The following is a 23,374-nucleotide window of genomic DNA, read 5'->3' on the forward strand; positions in this document are numbered from 1 at the left end:
TTAATCCTCAGGTTTGGCTGACTTCTTGTAGGGTTTAGGGCTTGGTCAAAATGTGTGTGTGTGTTTTACATGAGCAATTTTTTATGTCAAGTTTCATTTGTTCATTTGTCTACATTGAAATGTTTCCCGTCAGAGCTCCCATTGTTGCCATGTTAATCGACATTTGAGGTGGTGCTACTGAGCAGTCTTTCAATATTTTTTCTCGGGGTATTCACTTAAAATTAGAGCTCACTTCACTCTAATTTTCGACACCATTTACTTGCATATTTTTCATTTACTCATTGATTTTTGCATTTTTCTTCAAAATTTTAGAGATACAATAGGTCTCCTGCACCAGGCAGGGGTTCCCCTACAAAATTAAGGGGGTGCCATATTAAAAGATAAGGCCTTAATTATAATGTCATTATGTCCAGCTCATAATTCTGCATGCAGGCGTCATTGGGTCCATTCAAATCCAACAATGTTTTTAAAAGCGAGTATTTTTACATTTTTCCCAAAATTGTGATTTTGTTGAAAGCTTTACCATGTATAAATACATTATAAAATTTAATTTAAACTATTTCTTGCAAATGGGTTTTATGGGTCCATTTTCACCAAGTTTGAGAGGTTTTAGATGAAAACTATTGTAGGAAATGTTAAACGTAGGTGTGTGACTTTTTAATTATCGGGTTTGATCCAATATGGCATACATTTCAACACCATTTACTTGCATGTTCCTCATTGTTTACTACTTTATTTTTTGTGCTTTCCCTCAAGATACAATAGGGCCTGAGCACAAAATTTAAATTTGCTGTATGAGGTATTGGGCATGAACTGGCATCATTGTAATGTATGAAATCAATATAAATGGGAATTAAACCTCGTCAGGAAAAAAGATTATCCTTTTAAAAATAGTAATATTTGGGGAGACGGATGTGTACACGTGCTCCCCCGCTGCTGCAGAAACTAGCATCAAAAATATAGTTTGACCCACATGATCCCAGAAAAGACAAACAAGAAATGAGTCGACAAGGAAAACACAAGCAAGCCCAGCTGATGATGCCCAAGACAGAGAAATAGAATATGAAAAGTAAAATCCTGGTTCTGGAGTCCAGATCATGTTAATCCAACCTCAGGTTTATGGGGGTTCAGGACGGAGAGGAATGAGAAGATAATGAAAGTTTTTTCGAGAAGAACATCCCAGAGCGCCTAATTGGCTCTGGAGTTGAAGTCCCCTCATCACAATGGAAAAAGCACATTGCCTGGGCAAACCAAGACCACGAGGCCTGATAATGACGATTCTTAACGACCGTGTGAAGGAACGTGTCACGAAGGCTGCAAAAGTTAAAGGAGACCTCCAGTAAAAAGGCAAGCGCATCTTCTTTGCCCCAGATATTCCAAATGAGGTTCGTCAGCAGCAAGTAAAGTTCCACCACATATGTGAGGAATACAGGAAGAGAAAATTGCGATATGGTTCACTTTCCGCAGAAGTCCTTCTTGGGAGTATGCAGAACACCGAGAACTGAGCAGCGATGAGGGATGAAGCCACCAGCATGGGGTGTGTGAGTCCGGATTGTGGTCACATGGTGATACATGTCTGTTGATTTGAATAGACTGATGATAGTGATGTGACTTCAAATCAAATCAAATCAATTTATTTTTGTTTTGATAGACTTGTTTGGTTTTGAATCAGACTTTGTGCTCCATGTTGGCTGTCTGCTTTAGTACATAAACGCTGTGTCTTGTTCTACAAAGCCATAAATGACATGGCCCCATCCTACCTCAAAGATGCTATAGAACCATATCATCCAAACAGAGCTCTTCGCTCTCAGAATGCCGGCCTTCTGGTGGTGCCAAGAGTCTCTAAAAGTACTGTAGGAGGTAGAGCGTTTAGCTACCAAGCCCCTGTGTTATGGAATCAGCTCCCGACCCATGTTAAATATGCTGACACAGTCTCTTCATTTAAGTCCAGGCTTAAAACGTTCCTCTTCGAAATCGCTTATGGTCAGAGTAGTTAGGAACAGAAAGATAAACCCACAGCTTCAGCTACGCTGCCCTAGGAGTAACTGTGCTGGGGGAAGTATGACAGCTTGAGCACTATCCTCTTCTTCTGACTACTTATGCTATCAAACAATATTTATTTTTTAATTCCACTTGCAAACTGTTCACCGCCTTCTTTTTCTTTCTCTCACTCCTGAGGACCTGTGGACCCAGATGTCCCTCTCCTGGTGAAGTGGTCCCTGCCCCATGTGGACGGTCCCTCATCTGCCTGAAGAGTGGCTCCAGTTCGCCTCAGTCGGTCCCTCATCTGCCTGAAGAGTGGGTCCAGCTCGCCTCCGACGGTGCCTCATCTACCTGAAGAGTGGGTCCAGCTCGCCTCCCACGGTCCCTCATCTGCCTGAGGAGTGGGTCCAGTTCGCCTCCGACGGTCCCTCATCTGCCTGAAGAGTGGGTCCTGCTCGACTCCGACGGTCCCTCATCTGCCTGAAGAGTGGGTCCAGTTCGCCTCAGTCGGTCCCTCATCTGCCTGAAGAGTGGGTCCAGCTCCAGTCTCCTCGTGTCCGTCTGTCCGTCTGTGAGAGTCGGATCTCTCCTTCACTGGAACTCCTCCAGGTTTCTACGCTTTTTTCCCAAAGAGGTTTTTTTTTGTAGTTTTTCCTGGCCGAGAAGGAGAGTCTAAGGACAGAGGACCCTGGGACATCGTCCCTCGCCACCACAGACATTGTCTGACTTCATCGCCACCACAGACATTGTCTGACTCCATCGCCACCACAGACATTGTCTGACTTCATCGCCACCACAGACATTGTTGATTCATTTCTCCCTGTGGCCCTCAGAGGCAACTGTTGTTGTGATTTTGGGCCTTACAAAAATAAATTGATTTGATTTGATTTGATTTGATTTGTTGCATCCACTCATTGGAGTGCCAATGTGGGAGACTGGATTTGCAAATGTGGGAGACTGGATTTGCGGGAAAATTAAAAAATACACGTAGAGGGCAGGGGCCGGTGAGCGTTCAGGGGCCCTTCATTAGGAAAGGACTTCCCTGCACCTTTTTGATGATATACGTGATCAGGTTTTGGGTTCAGTGTACGTTTTAGCATGAACCCTTTTTTTCCCTATGTTTTCCTTTCATCTGTTTCCTGTTTTTGTGGTTCTTGTGTTTGTGTGTTGTGTTCGACTGGAGAGTTTGGGGCCATTCGGAAATTGTTATTACCGGTAACCAAATGGCATCGGACATTTTACAATTGGCATCCTTTAACATTAACATCATATTGAACCCAGTTAAGCAATTAAAGATTCTAATCAAAATCAGAGGAGAGACTTGACTTATTGATTCAAATAGAGAGAAAATTATAGGAGAGAAAGAAAGGAAAAGGAACAAGACAGAAAGAAAATGACAAAGTGACAGAGAGAAGATTGGGGATAGGGAGAGAGGCATGATAAAGGGAGAAAGGAGGAGAAGGAGAGAGATAATTGGGGGAGAAAGCCATGGATAGAAGAAGGTTAAAAGAGAGTTGAGAGATTCAAAAAGCACGGCATTTCTTCATTTACACGCACCAAATCCCAATGCTTAATGCACTGTCCTTAAATTGCCTCAACAATAAGGGCAAAATAAATGAGAATCGTCAGAAATTTAAAATAAAAAATAAAAATAATAGTAATAGTTGACAATTTTTTTTGGTCAACTATTGGGTTTGAAAACTGAAATACACATTTTGTATGAAACACTTTATATTGACTAGACAAAAACAAAAAGTTCATATTCACATTAATGTTACCAACATTGATACATTGATATGACTGATTATAGTCACAGTTAAGAAAAAAATCTTACTATGATTAATATGACTATTTTTTAATAACCAAAATACCAAATTTGGATGAAACACGCAAGGCAGGAGGGTAAGACTGCTGAGTTCCATTAAACTTTACTGTGTGCACTTGTGTGTATGCAAGCACTGACCCTCAGAGTAGTGCGACAGCGTGAGCAGGCTGACACACGACGCTCCGGCCCCTGACCCGAACACGGTCACACGATTGGGGTCTCCTCCAAACGCTGCGATGTTCTCTTTGACCCAACGCAGGGCCTGGATCTGGTCCAGCAGGCCATAGTTCCCTTTGGCCGCCTGGTCCCCAGTGCTTAGAAACCCTGCAGAGAGACATAGTTACAGTTAGGGCAAGGCAATATGACGATCTAAACTTTTTGGTAACACTTTATAATAAGGCATGGATACAAAACATTTGTAATTTTTTATTTTTTAACTAATCATTGACAAAAATAAGCTTGTCATTTACAAATGTTGATGATGAGCCCGACATTGTTGAAATGCGCAAGCTGTGAACGGCAGATGCGGAGCATCTACATGGCTTTGTTTTTCCATTCACTCTGTTGGTGACATACTAAGGTGAACAAAAACATATTTAAAACACCAGCTGAGACAGAAATGCTTCTTAGCAAAATGTGGAACACAGAGAACTGAACAGTAAAAGGAGTTAAATCACAAACATAGGGTATGCGAGTTCATGTCATTGTCACATTATGAGACATTTCTATTATATTGACGAAACTCAGATGGTTGTTACATTTTGGTATCTGTTTTTATTACACTTAGCAAAATCGACTTTTCAGAGCTTTTAACCTTCTTACATTGCTATTTGTGCTTCATATATGTCATGCGTCAATTATACACTTAGGATAGACCAAGAAACGTGAAAAAAGCATGTTATGGCACCTTTAAACAGTTGTTATTTGTTTTTTTAAATTAGTTTATATTCATCATAAAGCGCTGGAGAGAGCCGGCTGCTTGTTGCAACGCTCCCCCTCTTTTCCAAACTTTTTGTGCTCTATTTATTGTAATTTTGTAAATATTTTTGTACATTCACTTGTAAGGCCGGAGCTCGCAGACACGCGCTGGATCCGCTTTGATTCAACTCTATTTTGTTGGATTATTGAGTGTTTTTGTCGTTACGATGTGCGCTGGCCCCCAGCTTGTTTACGCAAGGGAACAGCTGTTGGCGCTCAGGAGAGCGGTAGTTTTCCCCCAGGACAGACACAAAATCCCAACTGAAGTTCTTCGTAAGACGTGCAGAAGCTGGCGAGCGGGGCAAAGATGCTTCAGACCTGTTCTATCGTCATGGGAAACGTGAGATCGCTCCAGAACAAGACAGAGGAGTTGGCGGGTCTTACGCGATCCCAGCGGAAGTACAGGGACAGCAGCGTCACGCTTTATTATCGCTTTGGATCAATTTCATCTACTGCGCGCTGATAGAACGAGGGAGTGCAGTAAGAAGAGAGGACCTGGCTGTGTTTGTGAACGAGAAGTGGTGCAAACCGGATCATTGTACAGTAAAGGAGCAGCCGTGTAACAAAGACATTAAACTGTTGGCTGTTGGCATGAGGCCATATTATCTGCCCCGGGAGTTCTCACATGTGATTGTGATTGCTGTGTATGTGGCCCCCTCTGCTAATGCTGACAATGCTTGTGAAGCACTGCTCTCCTGCACCAGCAGGTTACAGACCCAGCACCCATAGGCTCTCTTCCTAGTCTCTGGTGACTTCAACCATGCTTCTCCCTCATCTGTTCTGCCAACATACACCCAGTATGTTACCTGCCCCACCAGAGACAATAAAACACTGGACTTATTCTTTGCCAACACCAAGGAGGCTTATTCCTCTTCCCCCCTCCCTCCCCTGGCCAACTTGTACCACAATCTTGTACATCTACGGCCTGTGTATGAACCCATCGTGCACAGGCAGCCTGTGGTGCCCCGAGTGGTGAGGAGGTGGTCGTCTGAGAGCGAGGAGGCTCTGAGAGACTGCTTCAGCACCACTGTCTGGACTGAGATTTATGACCCACAAGGGGAGGACATCAACACCATCACAGAGTGCATCATGGACATACATGCATACATAAACTTCTGTTTTGAGAACACTGTTCCCACCCGGATGGTGCGTTGTTTTCCAAACAACAAGCTGTGGATTAACTGTGAACTGAAGGCTCCGCTGAAGGAGAAGAAGAGAGCTTTCAGGTCGTGGGACAAGGAGGAGCTGAGGACTGTGCAGAAGAAGCTGAGGAGGAAGATCAGGCAGGCGGAAGCTAGCTACAAGAGGAAGATGGAGGATCAGCTGCAGCAGAAGAACATTCAGGGAGTGTGGAGGAGCCTGAAAACCATCTCGGGCACAAAGTCCTGCCTGTCCAGACGGAGGGGGACCTACAGTGGGTGAACAAACTAAATTCTCACTTCCTGAGATTTGATCGATCACCCAACCCTCCACCTGCACAGCCGCATGCTCTCTCTTCCACAGCTGGACGATGGCCCACACCTGTTCCTCTTCACACCTCTGCGCCGGCCCATCAGCTCACCACTCCACCCGTACTCGCCCATCACCCCGGCACACAGTCCCCCTGCCAACGTGCCATCCACTGACTGTCACAGCAGCACAGGTGAGGAAGGCAGCAGGACCTAAAGGCATCAGCCCCAGGCTCCTTAAGTCCTGCGCAGATGAACTGTGTGGAGTTATGGAGCATGTCTTCAACATGAGCCTGAAGCTGAGGGTGGTACACAGGTCTGGAAGACCTCCTGTGTGGTACCAGTGCCCAAGACCCCGCCTGCCAAAGACCTCAACAGCTTCAGGCCGGTGGCACTCACGTCCCATCTGATAAAGACACTGGAGCGGCTGGTCCTGGACCACCTTCGTTCCACCGTGAGCTCAGCCATGCCCCCGCTGCAGTTTGCATACCGGCCTGGCATTGGACTGGAGGACGCCGTCATCTCCCTGCTGCACCTCTCTCTCTCTCTCATCTGGGGAAGCCTGGCTGCGCTGTGAGGATTCTGTTCTTTGATCTCTCCAGCGCCTTCAACACCGTCCAGCCGTTGCTCCTGAGGGACTAGCTGGAGATGGCTGGTGTGGAGTATGACCTGGCAGAGTGGATTCTGGACTACCTCACAGACCGACCCCAGTTTGTGAGAGCCTGGGACTGTGTGTCTGACACCCGGACCTGCAGTGTGGGGGCGCCCCAGGGCACTGTCCTCGCGCCCTTTCTCTTCACCCTCTACACTGCAGACTTCAGACAAGACACGGACAGCTGTGTCCTGCAGAAGTTCTCTGACGACTCTGCCATCATTGGACCACTACTACTACACGGACGACAATGATGCGGAGTACAGAGGACTGGCGCAGGACTTTGTGGACTGGTGTCAGCGGAATCACATCCTCATCAACGTGGGAAAGATAGGTGGTGGACTTCCGCAGAGGCCACTCTGCTGCCCCCTCCCCAGTGAACATCCAGGAAAGGGACATCGAGAGAGTGGACTCATACAAGTACCTGGGTGTTCATCTAAACCACAAACTGGACTGGACTCATAACATAGACGCACTGTACAGGAAGAACCAGAGTCGGCTCTACTTCCTGAGGAGACTTAGGTCTTTTTGAGTGAAAGGGCCACTCCTGAAGACTGTGGTGGCATCAGCCCTCCTGTACGGTGTTGTCTGCTGGAGCAGCAGCATCACAGAGAGGGAGAGGAAGAAGCTGGACAAAGTCATCAAGAAGTCCTGCTACGTCCTGGACTGGTGCAGGAGCTGGGGGACAGAAGGGTCCTGGCTAAACTCACGTATGCTGGACCATGAATTTCACCCCCTGCAGGACACTCTTTCTGCTCTGGAGAGCAGCTTCAGTGACAGACTGATCCACCCTCGCTGTGTGAAGGAGAGGTTTTGCAGGTCTTTCCTTCCTGCTACTGTCAGACTTTACAACAAACACTATTAGCCCTGTCATTCATCTCAATAATCATGTTCAATACTATCATATTTATGTGCAATACTGTTTTTAATATTCTCTCTCCATATAACAGCTGTAAATAAAAGTGTCACTATTGTTATTATTATTATATAGTACAGGAGGTTTTTTCTAAGAGTTTTTTTTCCAAGAGCTTTTCTATAAGAGTGTTTATAAGTTTATATCTGTTTTTCTGTTATTATTCACTTCTGTACCTACTTTGTGTTGGGTTATCTTATCTTAAGCCGTGCCATCGTTGTCGCAGACCTGGGCACCTAGCGTGGTAATGCAGGACAATGTTGCTGAAAATGAGCCCTCTACAAGTGTTGGATCACCTACTGCTGCTAGGTCTGATAGTGGTTTTGTTACAGGTGGTCAGGTTTTAAACTCCTAAAGGCTGTGGTGACTGAGTCGGAAAACCCACTTGTGGGACCCTTAATGAGGGCCATGTAAAATTTACTGGCATGTCTTGTAGGGCGCTCATTGATTCCGGTTATCAAGTGACCACCATCACAAATGTTTTCTGGTGCTCACACCATGAACTCTGCAAGCAGGAGTTGCAAAAGTCCAGTATTCCTATGGAAGGGGCCGGTGGTCATTCTATTCCTCGCTATAGTCTCAAAATCCTGGAGAGTGTTCCTGCATTTGTTTTTCCTGTTACTGAGTACCGGTATGCGGTTCCGCTACTAGTGGGTACCAATGTCATACGTGCCACCAAAATTCCCTCTTGAAGCAGAATACAGAAAGCAGTTTCTGGTGGTTGTACAGGAGAAGCACCCTGAATGGTACAGTGGGTGACATCTACCTTGGTGTCAATGATGACCATATAGGCCCTGCATTATATACTGGTCGCAAAATGTATGTTCCTACAGGCCAAGAAGCTAATGTGATGTGCCATGTAAAAGGGTGGCTGAGAAAGAAAACTTACAGTGCGCTCATTGAAAGTCAAGCATAGCAAGCACTAGGCCCCAGTTACCAGAGGGCCTAGTGGTCGGCAGAGAGCTTGCCTATGTGAAGAAGGGTGTTATTCCAGACAGGGTGATGAACCTCTCTGCACGACCAGTCCTGGTTAAACCACACATACTCGCCTGGCTGAAGCTTTTCTGATTCTGACGAATGTGTTGCATTGGAATAGCAATGTGGAGTGCTCGGAAGGTGTCAGAATGGACATGTGCCAGGGTCAAAACCAAGTCGTGCATGTGATTCTGGACAGCTGTAACCTCACTTGAAGTGAAGCTGCTGTGGAGAATGAAGAGCAGATTGAAAGCCTCGGGCAACTAGTGGTGAAAAAAAAAGATTATTTTCCCAATATCCAATTGACTTTGGGCATACAAAAACCGTGCAGCAAGAAATTTCGCTGATTGATCCAAAGCCCTTCCGTCTCTCATACCGCAAAATACAACCTTCCCAGTGGCAAGATGTTGGCAAACTGTTAAAAGACATGGAGGAAGCAGGTGTCATCCATCCAAGTAAGAGCCCCTATGCTTCCCCCATTGTGGTCGTGGTAAAGAATGACGAGTCATTGATGATATGTGACCAGCCGTGGATAAACCAGGCACACGTCTCCCCAGACATTTGAGATTGAGATTCTGAAAGTGTACTTTCAAAGCTATCCAATGATGTCTCACTCATGTACATCTGATAGGATTTGAGTAAGTTGTGGTCATTTGAATGTATACACCTCTGAAAAACTTTTACTGAGAAAACGGGGCTCAAACATTCCTGACCTGGGCTCACAAGGTTGGACAATGTGCTCATTTGCATCTCATTGAGATAAGCCCCCCCCTCCTCACACTATCACACTGTGACTGTTTTTGGTGCATTCAGAACAACCTTAGAATTAAGTAATGTTTATTACATTAATCGCAAACGGTAACAATCTACACAAACACAGAGTTAAGTGAAATTTTATTTTCACGTTAACAAATCACATCTCTACCATCGGAGTTGAATTTAAAAATAAAATTTCAGCTTTAGCTAATATATGAGCAGATTGCCAATGTTAGATGCACTGTCACTGGGAAGTGACAGTTTCACATTTCATTGTTTGTTTTGCCACAACTTAAAACCCACTCCTTTGCCGTCCGTGCATTGTCCGTTTAGAATTAGAGGGCTTATTTATCAATGATTTCCTATTAGTCTGCGCTCAACAGTTCCAGCCTGAAGCAGCGTTTTAGCTTAGCTTAGCTTAACGCCGCCCGGCTCCGGTAACCTAACTCGACCCCCAAAAGTCAGCATCAAAGCAATCCTTTAGAGTAAAAGTACCTCAGTTCCGTTGCAAATGGATCTCTGCGAGTCCTATAATGTAAGGGTCCAGTGCTACAGATCTCACAGCGCTAAACAGTGCTCAACATTGCTGCAGCGTTTTAGCTTAGCTTAGCATATCTCCATCCGGCTCCGGTCGGAACAACAACAAGCCGAACTCAGCGGCAAAAGTGACAATAAAATCACAAAAACTAACACCAAACCACCATGAAACACAGCGTTAGAGCAATTCTTTAGAGTAAAAGTACCTCAGTTCCGGAATGCAATGCAGGGGTCCAGCGCTGCAGATCTCACAGCTTAGCTTAGCTTAGCTCTGTTCGGCTCCGGTAGGAACAACAACAAGCCAAACTCAGTGGCTAGCGCAGGAACAAACGCCATGAGGACCAGGGGCACTTTCGTCTTAGGCATTTGATAGATGTAGTAGTGGTACAATCACAAGCTCTGGAGAAAGTTTGGAGAAATGAATGAAATGTCTCCGAGGAGAACACAGCTGCTGCTGAATAAGTAGCTGAATAAGTAGCCATGTGCTTCCAGCTGATTGGTCGAAAAATAACAACATTGCGCTGCTGAAAATAGGTAACGCCCCGAGCGGAGCACTGGAAAAAGACCCGAAAACTGCCCATTTTTAACAGCTTAATGTATACTTTTAAGACAACCAATAGTGTTATCTGAAGCACGGAGGGGCTCCTTCCTAACTTCAACTTGCACATTCTGCAAAAAAACGAAAATCACACATTTGAAAAAAAAACAACCTTATTTTGTCTTTTTCTCAGTTTCGTTGAGGCCGACTTGTGGTGGTTTTAAGGGTGGCGGGGGAAGTGGTGGAGCAGGATAAGAATAAAACGGCTTTCACCACTCCTATGGGTCTCTATGAAGCAAACTGAATGCCATTTACCCAATCAACATTCCAGAGGTTGATGACCTGCTGTTTGAGACCTAAACAACTCACATCTTCTCATTTACCTTGATGATCTCATTATCTTTTCCAGAGACTTTTAGAAGCACTTATAACACCTGCAGCTGGTGTTTGACAGGCTGCGCAAACATGGCCTAAAACTGAAAACCTCAAAATTCCACCTTATGAGGCGGGAAGTCCAATACTTGGGACACCTGGTCTTTGCTGAGGGTATACGCACAGATCCAGGGAAGATAAACAAAGTGAAAGACTGGCCAATGCAAATTAACCCCAAGGAGGTCCTGAAGTTCTTGTGGTTTGCAGAGTACTACAGGAGGTTTGTAGAGAATTATGCGAAGATTGCCCCACCTCTGTACCATCTTACCTCTGGGGACCCAAGTAAGAAAAAATGAGGAAGAAAAAGGTCCTCCTTCCTTTCTTCTGGAGAAAGCATTGAATACACTGAAACAAAAGCTCATTGCTGGGATACCCGGACTACTCTCTACCATTCTTGCTACAGACTGATGCCTCAGGAGAAGGTCTGGGAGATGTCCTAGCACAAGTTCAGAACGGAGTGGACATGGGAGCAGACATACAATGAGCTAGGACACTTATTTCGGGAACATGTCTAACAAAAAACCCACAGAGAAACAGGCTGTCATCCAAGCCATCTTGTCCAGAGAACCTGTCTCTACCCTGCAAACCAAGGTGACACAATTGACAAACCGGGTACTTGTCTTAAGTCTAGAGGTGGACAACTTAGAGAATCAAAATTGCAAAGGACAAGGGAAATATGTAGTCAAGTATATGGAGACCCGGATCCCTGAATATCTAAAACTTCCAACAAAAGCTGGCAGATGACAAATGGTTTAGTAACCTGGAGGAAGTTAAGAATCCCTGGGTAAAATCTGTGCTTACAGCGCAAATCAAAACCTAAACTGGTTGCCTTATGACCAAGATATTTATATGTATACATGTTTTTCCCTAAATTGCAAAAATACAATCACACGACAAGCTTTGATATGTTGATGATGTCACTGTAGACAGCAGTTTGCTCCGCATCTGCCAAAGTTATTCTTGAAAAATACAGTTTTACCCACAAAATCCTAAGGAACGAGGAGCAAGAGATGAGCAAACGCGGAGGACACAACCCTTGGGGCACTATGGGAACTAAACAAAAAAGGCTGACAATCCACGGCTCCGGTGAAAAACAGCCCGCCTCACCAGCTAATGAGGCTAACATGGCTAACAGGCCCGACAGAGCAGTCCACTCTCAGCCGATAAACAAAACTCCGTCCCCGAACTCGGGTCTCCAAGCTCGCACTTGTCCAAAAGTGGACAGGACCTTATACCAACTGACTATTATGATGCATGAAATTAAATGGTGCTCGGGTCCGACATGAGATCAGCGCTTGGTATGGCCCAATTTGAAGAAATTGTCTCTGATATAAAGGAGATAGAAGAGGCAAGAGCAGATGGAGCATGCATGGATGAGGCTGAATAACATATTTCAGACAATACAGATGAGCTGCAAACTGTGAGGGCCAAGATGGAGGTGCTTGCAAGCCAAAGTAATGAATCTGCAGACGATAAACAATGATATGAAAAATAATATCCTGGATCCTGGATTTGGAGTCCAGAGCGCGTCTGGGCACGCCTGGGCAAACCAAGACCAGCTTCTGATAAACCACAAGGTCTGATAATGAGGTTTCTTAACAATCGTGTGAAATAATGTGTCATGAAGGCTGCAAAAGTAAGTAAGTACATTTTATTTGTATAGCACCTTTCACAGACAGAAGTCACAAAGTGCTTCACAAAAACACAGAATAAAACAATAAAAACACAAAGAAAACAGTCAAAACAGTCCATAAAGCAAATGTAATTAAAAGGCTCGACTAAATAAAAAGGTTTTGAGCTGACCCTTAAAGGCAACAACAGAATCCAGTGACCGTAGGAAGAGCGGAAGATCATTTCAGAGTCAGGGGGCAACAGCCTGGAAGGATCTGTCTCCTCTGCTCCGAAAACAAGTGCGAGGAACCAACAGCAGTTTCTGATCCAAAGACCTCAGTGAGAGCGGGGGAGTGTATGGTTTGATCAGATCGCTGATGTACAAAGGGACCTGACGATGCAAAGCTCTAAAAGTCAGGACTAGAATTTTAAACTGAATCCGGTAGGAGACCGGCAACCAATGAAGGGCTTTGAGAATGGGTGAAATGTGGGCCCTTCTATTTGTGCGAGTCAAGATCCTCGCAGCAGAGTTCTGGACCAGCTGCAGACGAGAGAGCTCCTTCTTGTTTAGACAGGAAAACAAACTGTTACAATAGTCTAAGCGTGAAGAGACAACAACATGGATTATGAGTTCCAGATCATTTTGAGACACCATTTTCCTGGGTTTAGAGTTTTTCCTCAACTGAAAGAAACAGTTCCTAGTCAACAGCTTGGCTCTAAAGACATGTCTTTGTCAAAGATAACCCCCCAAGGTTCTAAGACTTGGTTTAGCAGTCTGGCCTAGATCACCCAAATACTGGTTTATTTCTGGAATGGCATCATCGGGGGCAATAATCAGTGTTTCTGTTTTGTCTGTATTTAGCTGCAGAGAGTTTTTACCCAGCCATTGTTTTATTTGGACGAAACAACTGTGCAAGGAGTTCAGCTTTTGGATCTAAGAAAGCTTAAACGAGCAATATAGCTGAATATCGTCAGCGAACAGGTGGTAGGACACATCACTAAATTCTTCAAGGATCATTCCCAGAGGGATTATAAAAAGCAAAAATAAGACAGGGCCCAAAACGGAGCCCTGAGGAACTCCACACAAAAGATCAGCTGAACGAGACATTATTTGGTTTGCAGCGAAACTCAAATTCCGACCGGATATATATGAGGAAAACCAAAGAAGAACTGACCCTGATAGTCAAATCAGGTCCCTGAATCTTTTAATCAGGATATGATGGTCGACGGTGTCGAAGGCTGCAGACAGATCGAGCAGAACTAGAACAGTGCATTTTCCAGAATCAGCAGACATCATAATGTCACTGGACACTTTTAGCAATTCGTTTCCGTAGAATGATGTTTGCGGAAACCAGATAGAAAAGAGTCGTGAATGTTAGACTGAAGGAAATCTGACAATTGTTCAGAGACCACCTTCTCTAGGATCTTGGACATGAAAGGGAGCTTTGAAATGGGTCTGAAACTTTTTGGGTCTGTCATGTCCAAGTTTGTCTTTGTGAGTAATGGCTCTACTATGGCATGTTCACCAGGAAACACACCGGTAGAAAGAGAGAGATTTACAATTTTTGTAACCCGGGGCCAATAACATCAAACACTGTAAGGAAGATTTACAAGAGGACCATCTTGGTCACCAGAGCTGAGATGTCCCCTAGAGTGACAGGCTTAAAAAAAGACCAATTTTGGGAAACAGGCTCCACAGAAACAGGATTATCACACAAAAGGGGTGGGTCTTTGATCATCTTAATCTTACTGGTGAAGAACTTGAGGAATACATTGCTGTCAGCTTTGCAGGAAACAGGTGTAACTGCAGCTGTAGGACATACAATTGAATTGATAGCGTCAAACAACACTTTGGGGTTTTTCTTGTTAGATGTAATTAGCTGGCGGAAATAATCAGCTCTGGAACTTTCCATTATTTCATTGTAAGACGATACAAGAGGTTTTCCACAGAAGCTCAGTTTTCCGACATAGTCTCTTTAGATTTAGGATACCTTCATTAATCCAAGGAGAGGCTTTTTTCTGTGTTGACAAGGTGGATTTTACAGGTGCCACCTGATCTAAAATGGATAAACAGTAGGGATGCGTACCGCTACGACGGACCGGATCCGGACTTGTAAAAACGTTTCGGTTCAGGTCCAAAAAAACGAAACCCAGGGGATTCGGTTCTGGACTCATTAAAAATCTACCACTCACATTCTATATCCTTTACGTTCTAGAATCTAAACCATCCTAAACCTTCCATAGATCGCGAAATTTGCGCTAGAAAAGACTTAAACACTGACATCGCTGTCAATCGCGCGCCCGGAGCCATCAGCAACGCACGCGTCTTCTGCGCGGCAGAAGTTGAAGCCGGCGCAATGAGTTTAAAGACGCGAGAGACCGAACATTCGGGAATATCGCTGGTTTAATTGAACTGTTTTAAGCCGCTGCGTGCGTCGCCGCTTGTGCCGCTCCGTGAGTTAGTTTAAGACGCTTGTTAAAGGAGCGGGTTGTGCTTTGGTTTGGGTGTAAATATTGTGACTTCTCGCTCAGGTGGTTTAGTGCTCAAAAGGTTGTCACTTTATTTCTTGAACAGAGTTGGTTATTGTCGGCCGTAACCACGGCGATGGAACAGGAACATCAAAAACTACCTGGTCTCCTGAGCCCGCTCTTAGCCCCGCCCCAGAGACCGCGCACGCGCACTAGAGACTAGGGTCGCTACAATATGAATGAAATAACTGTATTATGTTGTGATGTAGCATTTATTTAGGTGGGTTAATGTGCAATATACATATTTATACATCTAAGTAAATACTAAGTCAAAGTAATATTGTTTAATTGCTGGATTCATTAATTGGAGCTTATATTTTGTAATAGTATTTGTATTCTACAGTTGTTAAATATGGGCTGGTGTTTTATGCTGTTAATATGATGTATTGTGTGTAGTGTAAAATATTTTCATATTCTATTTTTGATACTGCTAAGTTGATTTATAGTGGTTCGAGTTGACTTTTATGCTAGTTTTTGAAGGTTTTTACCTGACTTTGATGCCAATGGATCTGCAAAATTAAAGAGTGAAAATGTATCTAAAGGCATTAAACTTCAAGTGTGGGAACAGCCCAGTCAAACCAGTAATACACTTGACAAACATAGTATCAGCAGAAACAGCTGCCCCAATGCCAATACTCAACTTGCTCTTGTTCGGAAGTTGTTCCTCTAGTAAAACACATGAATGTGTGTTAGCTAATCAGTAGCTTGTGATTTGTAAGTTGTAACTTCTGTTAAAAACAGTGAATAAACCAGATAAATTGAGTTTATTTCAATCTGCAGTTAAGCCTCGTGTTTGATAGTCGTCCTTGTTCATGTGTCTTCAACTTAATTTAGCCAAGTAGCTTGTGTTATGCTGGTATTACATTATGCAAAAATGGCATGAGTTCAGCCGGACTCATTAGGTCCGGACCTGAACCTAAACCTCTGGATTCGAATCCGGACTTGAACCTGAACGTGGGTTTAGGTATGCATCCCTAATAAACAGTGTCTGCTAAAGGAATTAATTAAGCTGTCCACATCAAGACAATTCATAAAACCAAGTGAGGATCAAACATAGCAGAACATTGGACAGCTATATTTGCAGTGATAATGCACCTCTGAGACTTTATGTTTGAGGGCACAAGCTCAGGAGAAAAGTTCAATTCAAATAAGACACAGCTATGATTACTCATATGGACATCCTCCACACAGAGGTTAGCAACACTCAGGCCAAGTGAAAAAAACAAGTTTCCCTCTCTCTGCCAGGTCTCAGTAAAAAACATGAAATCAAGGTTTTGTCTTGTAAAAAGTTCATTCAAGGAAAAGGCTTTATTGGCAATTGAGCGGACATTCAACAGGCCAAGCCGGACCGTGGATGACGTCACGTCCATCGGTTCAGCTGAGCGCAGCGGGACTGGTCAAAGGCACGCGTTACGGTCACGTGATTTCCATCTGTTCCGCGAGGGAAGACGCCGGTCAGCCAATGTAAATGGAAGGTAAAAGGAAGCGCATGGTGGCAATGTACCCCAGCGCTCATAATTCCAGCACCATGCAAGCTCCAGGACAGCAGCCGCCATTACCCGCGCAGGCTCCAGGACAGCGGCCGCCATGACGGCAGGCGGTGAAGACGGCGACAATGAACAGCCGCAAACATCAAGAGGAGGGATTAGGCGTAAGCACATAGCACATTTCCTACTGTCCAGGCTCGTGCACTCCGAATACAAGGCTCGTCTGCCCTTGACCTGCACACCAGACCTTGTGCCTCTTCTCCTCTGCTTCCTCCTTTTCCCCGGGCCTCGGGACAGTAGCAAGACTTCAGGTGAGTTGGGCGTACAAACAAGGGGTGGCTTGTTTGTACCCGTCCCATGAATCAAAAAGCGACTCCATTGACACTTTGATGGGGAAAAGTGAGCCACGGTCGTAAACCCATACTGCAGAAACACAACACACTATTGTCTGGGATGATAAGGCTGCATATGTTATAACGATCAACACTAATAAGCGGCATAACAGGAGTCGAGCAGTGGCATGACAAAACACAGGCGCCATCTTGGATCCACTTGGATTCAAGGAGAAAGAAAGGAGCCCTCCAGTACATAGGCTTATTTGCCCCAGATATCCCATATGAGGTTCATCAACAGCAAGGATGGTTCCACCACATCTGTGAGGAGCTCAGGAGGAGAAAAATGAGACATGGTTTTCCATTCCCAGTGACTCTTCTGGTGACATACAAAGGTAACATGCACTTGCTCAGAACACCAGGAGAAGCAGAGGTGCTCATCAGGAAGATGCAAAACACAGAGAACTGAACAGTGAGAGATGGAGCCACCAGCATGGGGTAGCATGGGGTATGTGAGTTCAGATTGAAGTCACATGGTGATACATTACTATTGATTTGAAGAGACTGATGTTAGTTATGTGAAATATTTGTTTTTGACATCATCATTTATGCTCCATGTTGGCTGTCTGCTTTGGGACATACATTCATCAGAGTGCCAAACGTGGATGTGACGAAGTATCTTCGTCAGCCAGCGCAGGGAGGCCAGGGTGACATGGGGCAAACACACACGCGCACACACACACCTGTGCCGGCGCTTCTCTTACCTGTCCAATGGCCGTTCCTTGTCCCCTCCGAAGCCATCGTAGTAGTCATGGGTGCACACTTGATTGCTGCTAAACTATGTTTCCCGTCATAACTCTGTGTCGAATTCATAAACTCTCCCTGTTACAGTTGTCCTCTCCATATTTCGGCCCGATCCCGAGCTCCGCGCACTTCCACATTATATTGCGACACATCACTTGATGTAACTTGCCGTTTTTTTGGTGAAATTAAGAATTTTTTTCTTTTTGCTTTGAAACACTACAAATATAAGGATATTTGTGTTCCAGGAGGGAGCTGAGAGCACCACAGGCACTAACTCCAGAGCCAGAAAGGATTGTTTATCTACTGTACTGCAGCCCCAAACTGTAAATATCTATTTTTTTACCTGTTTGCACTTCTAGGAATAAAATCACGAACACTATTCCTGACTCTGCCATATAATTTCACATTTGAATAGCATTGAACATCAAAAGGCAACATTTTGTTATAAAAAAAATCTTAATCGTAATTCATCATAAAAAGGCAGTGCGGAAGTGCAATATTGATTTAAAACCGAATAGCTTTTGAACAGAGTTTTGAATGTAAAGATAAAGAGAGCAGATATGTACTGATTAAAAGAACTATTAATGGAAAGGTTTTTACTGCTGAATGTTTATGTCCTCTCCTTGAACCGACACCTTAACGTGGTGGAGGGGTTTGAGCGCCCGAATGATCCCGGGAGCTATGTTGTCGAGGGCTCCAAGCCCCTGGTAGGGTCTCCCAAGGCAAACAGGTCCTAGGTGACGGGTCAGACAAAGATCGGTTCAGAAGCCTCTTATGATGACAACAAAAACAAGGCCGTTTACGTCGCCCGGATCGGCGTCATTGGGGCCCCATCCTGGAGCCAGGCCTGGGATGGGTGCTCGATGGCGAGCGCCTGGTGGCCGGGTCTTACAACACGGGGCCCGGCCGGGCACAGCCCGAAAGACCGACGTGGGGCCGCCCTCCCGTGGGCCCACCACTCGCAGGAGGATCCATAAGGGGCCGGTGCAGAGAGATCTGGGCGGCAGTCGACGGCAGGGGCCTCGGCGACCAGATCTCCAGACACAGACTAACTCTGGGGACATGGACTGTCACCTCGCTGGACGGGAAAGAGCATGAGCTTGTTTGTGCGGGAGGTTGAGCGATACCGACTAGATATAGTCGGCCTCACCTCCACGCACAGTTTGGGCTCTGGAACCTATCTCCTCGAGAGGGGCTGGACGCTCCACTTCTCTGGTGTTGCCCGCGGGGAGAGGCGGCGGGCTGGTGTGGGCTTGCTTATAGCCCCTCAGCTCAGCAGCCACGTGTTGGAGTTTACCCCAGTGAACGAGAGGGTCGCGTCCCTCCGCCTTCGGGTGGGAGACAGGTCTCTCACTGTTGTGGCGGCCTACGGGCCGAACAGCAGTGCAGAGTACCCGGCCTTCTTGGAGTCCTTGGGAGGGGTACTGGACAGTGCACGACCGGGGACTCCGTTGTTCTACTGGGGGACTTCAACGCCCACGTGGGCAATGACAGTGACACCTGGGGAGGGGTGATCGGGAAGAACGGCTTCCCCGATATGAACCCGAGCGGTGTTCAGTTATTGGACTTCTGTGCTAGCCACGGATTGTCCATAACAAACACCATGTTCAAGCACAAGGGGGTCCATCAGTGCACATGGCACCAGGACACCCAAGGCCGGAGGTCAATGATCGACTTTGTTATTGTGTCATCTGACCTCCGGCCGCGTGTCTTGGACACTCGGATGAAGAGAGGGGCAGAGTTGTCAACTGATCACCACCTGGTGGTGAGTTGGATCCGCTGGCGGAGGAGGAAGCCGGACAGACTTGGCAGACCCAAGCGCATTGTGAGGGTCTGTTGGGAACGTCTTGTGGAGCCCTCTGTCGGTAGGGTATTCAACTCGCACCTCCGGGAGAGCATCTCGGTTGGGGACATTGAGTCCGAGTGGACCATGTTCTCCGCCTCCATTGTTGATGCGGCTGCTCGGAGCTGTGGTTGCAAGGTCTCCGGTGCCTGTCGTGGCGGCAACCCCCGAACCCGGTGGTGGACACCGGAAGTAAGGGATGCCGTCAGACTGAAGAAGGAGGCCTATCAGGCCACTCTGGCTTGTGGGTCTCCGGAGGTCATCGACAGGTATCGGCAGGCCAAGCGAGCCGCGGCTCGTGCTGTCGCAGAGGCAAAAACCCGGGCCTGGGAGGAGTTCGGGGAGGCCATGGAGGAGGACTATCGGTCGGCACCAAAGAAATTCTGGCAAACCGTCCGGCGTCTCAGGAGAAGGAAGCAGTGCCTCACCAACACCGTTTACGGTGCGGGTGGAGGCCTGCTGACCTCGACTGGGGATGTCGTCGGACAGTGGAAGGAATACTTTGAGGATCTCCTTAATCCCTCAGTCACGTCTTCCGAAGAGGAAGTAGAGACCAGGGATTTGGAGGCTGGCTCATCCATCACCCAAGCTGAAGTCACTGAGGTTGTTCGCAAAGTCCTCAGTGGCAGGGCTCCGGGGGTGGATGAGATCCGCCCTGAGTATCTAAAGTATCTGGATGTTGTAGGACTATCTTGGTTGACACGTCTCTGCAACATCGCGTGGCAGTCGGGGACCGTGCCTCTGGACTGACAGACTGGGGTGGTGGTCCCTCTGTTCAAGAAGGGGGACCGGAGGGTGTGTTCCAACTACAGAGGGATCACACTCCTCAGCCTCCCCGGTAAGGTCTATTCCAAGGTACTGGAGAGGAGAATCCGACCGATAGTCGAACCTCGGATTCAGGAGGAGCAGAGTGGTTTTCGTCTCGGTCGTGGAACACTGGACCAGCTCTATACCCTCCATCGGGTACTCGAGGGTTCATGGGAGTTTGCCCAACTAGTCCACATGTGCTTTGTGGATCTGGAGAAGGCTTTCGACCGTGTCCCTCGGGGTGTCCTTTGGGGGGTGCTCCGGGAGTACGGGGTCCGGGGCCCTTTGCTCAGGGCTGTCCGGTCCCTGTATGACCGGAGCAGGAGCTGTGTTCGCATTGCCGGCAGTAAGTCAGACCTGTTCCCAGTGCATGTTGGACTCCGCCAGGGCTGCCCTTTGTCACCGGTTCTGTTCATAATTTTTATGGACAGAATTTCTAGGCGCAGTCAGGGGTCGGAGGGTGTCCGGTTTGGGGACCACAGGATTCCATTGCAGACGATGTTGTCCTGATGGCTCCATCAAACCCGGACCTGCAACATGCACTGGGACGGTTTGCAGCCGAGTGTGAAGCGGCTGGGATGAGAATCAGCACTTCCAAATCCGAGGACATGGTTCTTGACCGGAAAAAGGTGGCTTGCCCTCTTCAGGTGGGTGGGGAGTCCTTGCCCCAAGTGGAGGAGTTCAAGTATCTCGGGGTCTTGTTCACGAGTGAGGGAAGGATGGAGCGTGAGATCGACAGGCGGATCGGTGCAGCGGCTGCAGTGATGCAGTCGCTGCATCGGACCGTTGTGGTAAAGAGGGAGCTGAGCCGAAAGGCAAAGCTCTCTATTTACCGGTCAGTCTACGTTCCTACCCTCACCTATGGTCATGAGCTTTGGGTAGTGACCGAAAGAACAAGATCGCGGATACAAGCGGTCGAAATGAGTTTCGTCCGCCATGTGGCTGGGCGCTCCCTTAGAGATAGGATGATGAGCTCGGCCACACGGGGGGAGCTCGGAGTAGAGCCGCTGCTCCTCCACGTCGAGAGGAGCCAGCTGAGGTGGCTCGGGCATCTGTTCCTGATGCCTCCTGGGCGCCTCCCTCCCGAGGTGTTTCAGACATGTCCCACCGGGAAGAGGCCCCGGGGAAGACCCAGGACACGCTGGAGAGACTATGTCTCTCGGCTGGCCTGGGAACGCCTCGGGATCCCCCCGGAGGAGTTGGAGGAAGTGTCTGGGGAGGAGGAAGTCTGGGAGTCCCTGCTCAGACTGCTGCCCCCGCGACCCGGCCCCGGATAAAGCGGTAGAAGATGGATGGATGGATGGATGGATAGAACAATTTAAAAAGACCAAATTCAATCAGCATTTAATCCTTTGAGAAAAAACTGTATCTTATCTCCATAAGACAAAGAGAACGATATAAATTCATTTCTAGACACCCTCAATTTACCTGTTATGACAAAATAAAAAAATTAGGAGCTTGGAAATACAATCAAGAACAATGTGTCGACAGGGCCTTTCCTGTAGTCGGCCTCAAACTTTGTACCTTCAGTTGATGCTTTTAAGTCTCATTTAAAAATGCACTTTTATTCACTGGCATTTAACCCGGCACTAGAATTGTGTGGTCCTCTGATCGTCTTTTATTATATTGTATATTTTATATTGTTTTAAATTTGTTATTTTTGGTTTGTACACATTTATTGATTTATTTTAATTGTTTTACACAATTACTTGTGCTTTGTACTCTGTGCAGCAATTTGATAACATTGTGTTGGTAAAATGTGCTATACAAATAAAGTTGGTTAAAAATTAGTTTAGATCTAGTTTAATACTGTAAATCATCCAAAGGAGTTGTGTCATGAATCTGTTTTATGCAAATTTGCATGTCGTATCAAAGTTTATAAGCAAACAGATTAAAAAAACATATTTGACTTTCGCTCTGTTTGTCTGCTGTTTTTATATGTGCAGCATTAAATTATCTGTCACTGTCAGGCCACGTCAAAATAAAACTGCTTCAGTATCTGGAAAACGCAGAGGGCTTTATTTTGTAAGTGTCACAAATAGCAGAGTAATTTCGGTCTGTCATTGTCAGGCATGGATGTATTATATTATCTGGATAGGGTACCCCCTCTGCCTCTGGCTCCAAATTGAGTAGTGGCCACTTCGCAGAATGCAGCCTTTTGGTCGGACCATTTCACGAGTTCGGCCTCTAAAATTACCAAACATGCTAAATTGTTTTTTGTCTAAAAAAAAAAATAGAGGGAATTTCACTCTATGACTGTTTCTAAAATACTTTAAAAATATTTTTTTAACCTCCCGGAGAACGGTGTACGCGCACCGAGCGCGCACGTAACCCTCATGAACGAGCCTCAGAAGAACATGTAACGGAAACTAAACACAAGCAGAAGAAAGTGACGAGACGAGACCAACGATACACGTAAGTTGTGTTTGTATGTCATTCCTCACGTTTCACACATCGTTCCATATGAAGTGTAAATCAACAATTACACAGTTAACACAAGTTAACACGTGTTAACACGAGCTAACACAAGCTAACACGAGCTAACGTTTAGCTACACAAAGATGTCGTGATGGCTCGTGCTTCTGCAAATAAATAACTCATTATTTCTCCTACAAAATGTTATAAGATACAAAAGGTTAAGCACAGACAAGGGGAAACTAGTGAAAGAAAGGGAAATAAAGTGATGTTTGTATTATGTGCAATCAAAAACTACAAATAATTCAAATATAACCTGCTGAAATGGGTAATATCTTACATAAATAAATGTAAAGGTGTTTAAAAGTGACAGTCCTGTACTTACAGGGGCTGAAAAGACTACATTTGAGGTTTTATTACCAATTTAATAATGAACTGTGCTGTGTTTAAACAGCAAAGCACACGCTTGTTTTCTATAGGAATGTCATGGATTTACTTCCATGGAATAT

The 23,374-nt window shown here is 45.9% G+C and overlaps 1 protein-coding gene across 1 annotated transcript in view; it reads right to left on the reverse strand.

Moving 5' to 3' along the window:
• Positions 1 to 23,374, reverse strand: part of LOC140359352 (neuroligin-4, X-linked-like) — a 118,488-nt gene that overhangs the window by 49,811 nt on the left and 45,303 nt on the right. The window contains exon 4 of the mRNA XM_072444240.1: positions 3,947 to 4,132. Coding sequence (XP_072300341.1) covers positions 3,947 to 4,132 — 186 coding nt within the window. The remainder of the gene's footprint in view (positions 1 to 3,946; positions 4,133 to 23,374) is intronic.

The sequence above is a fragment of the Eucyclogobius newberryi genome, unplaced genomic scaffold, assembly GCF_026437365.1.
Source record: "Eucyclogobius newberryi isolate DKJ021-1_F unplaced genomic scaffold, fEucNew1.0.hap1 SCAF_14, whole genome shotgun sequence".
Lineage (NCBI taxonomy): Eukaryota > Metazoa > Chordata > Actinopteri > Gobiiformes > Gobiidae > Eucyclogobius > Eucyclogobius newberryi.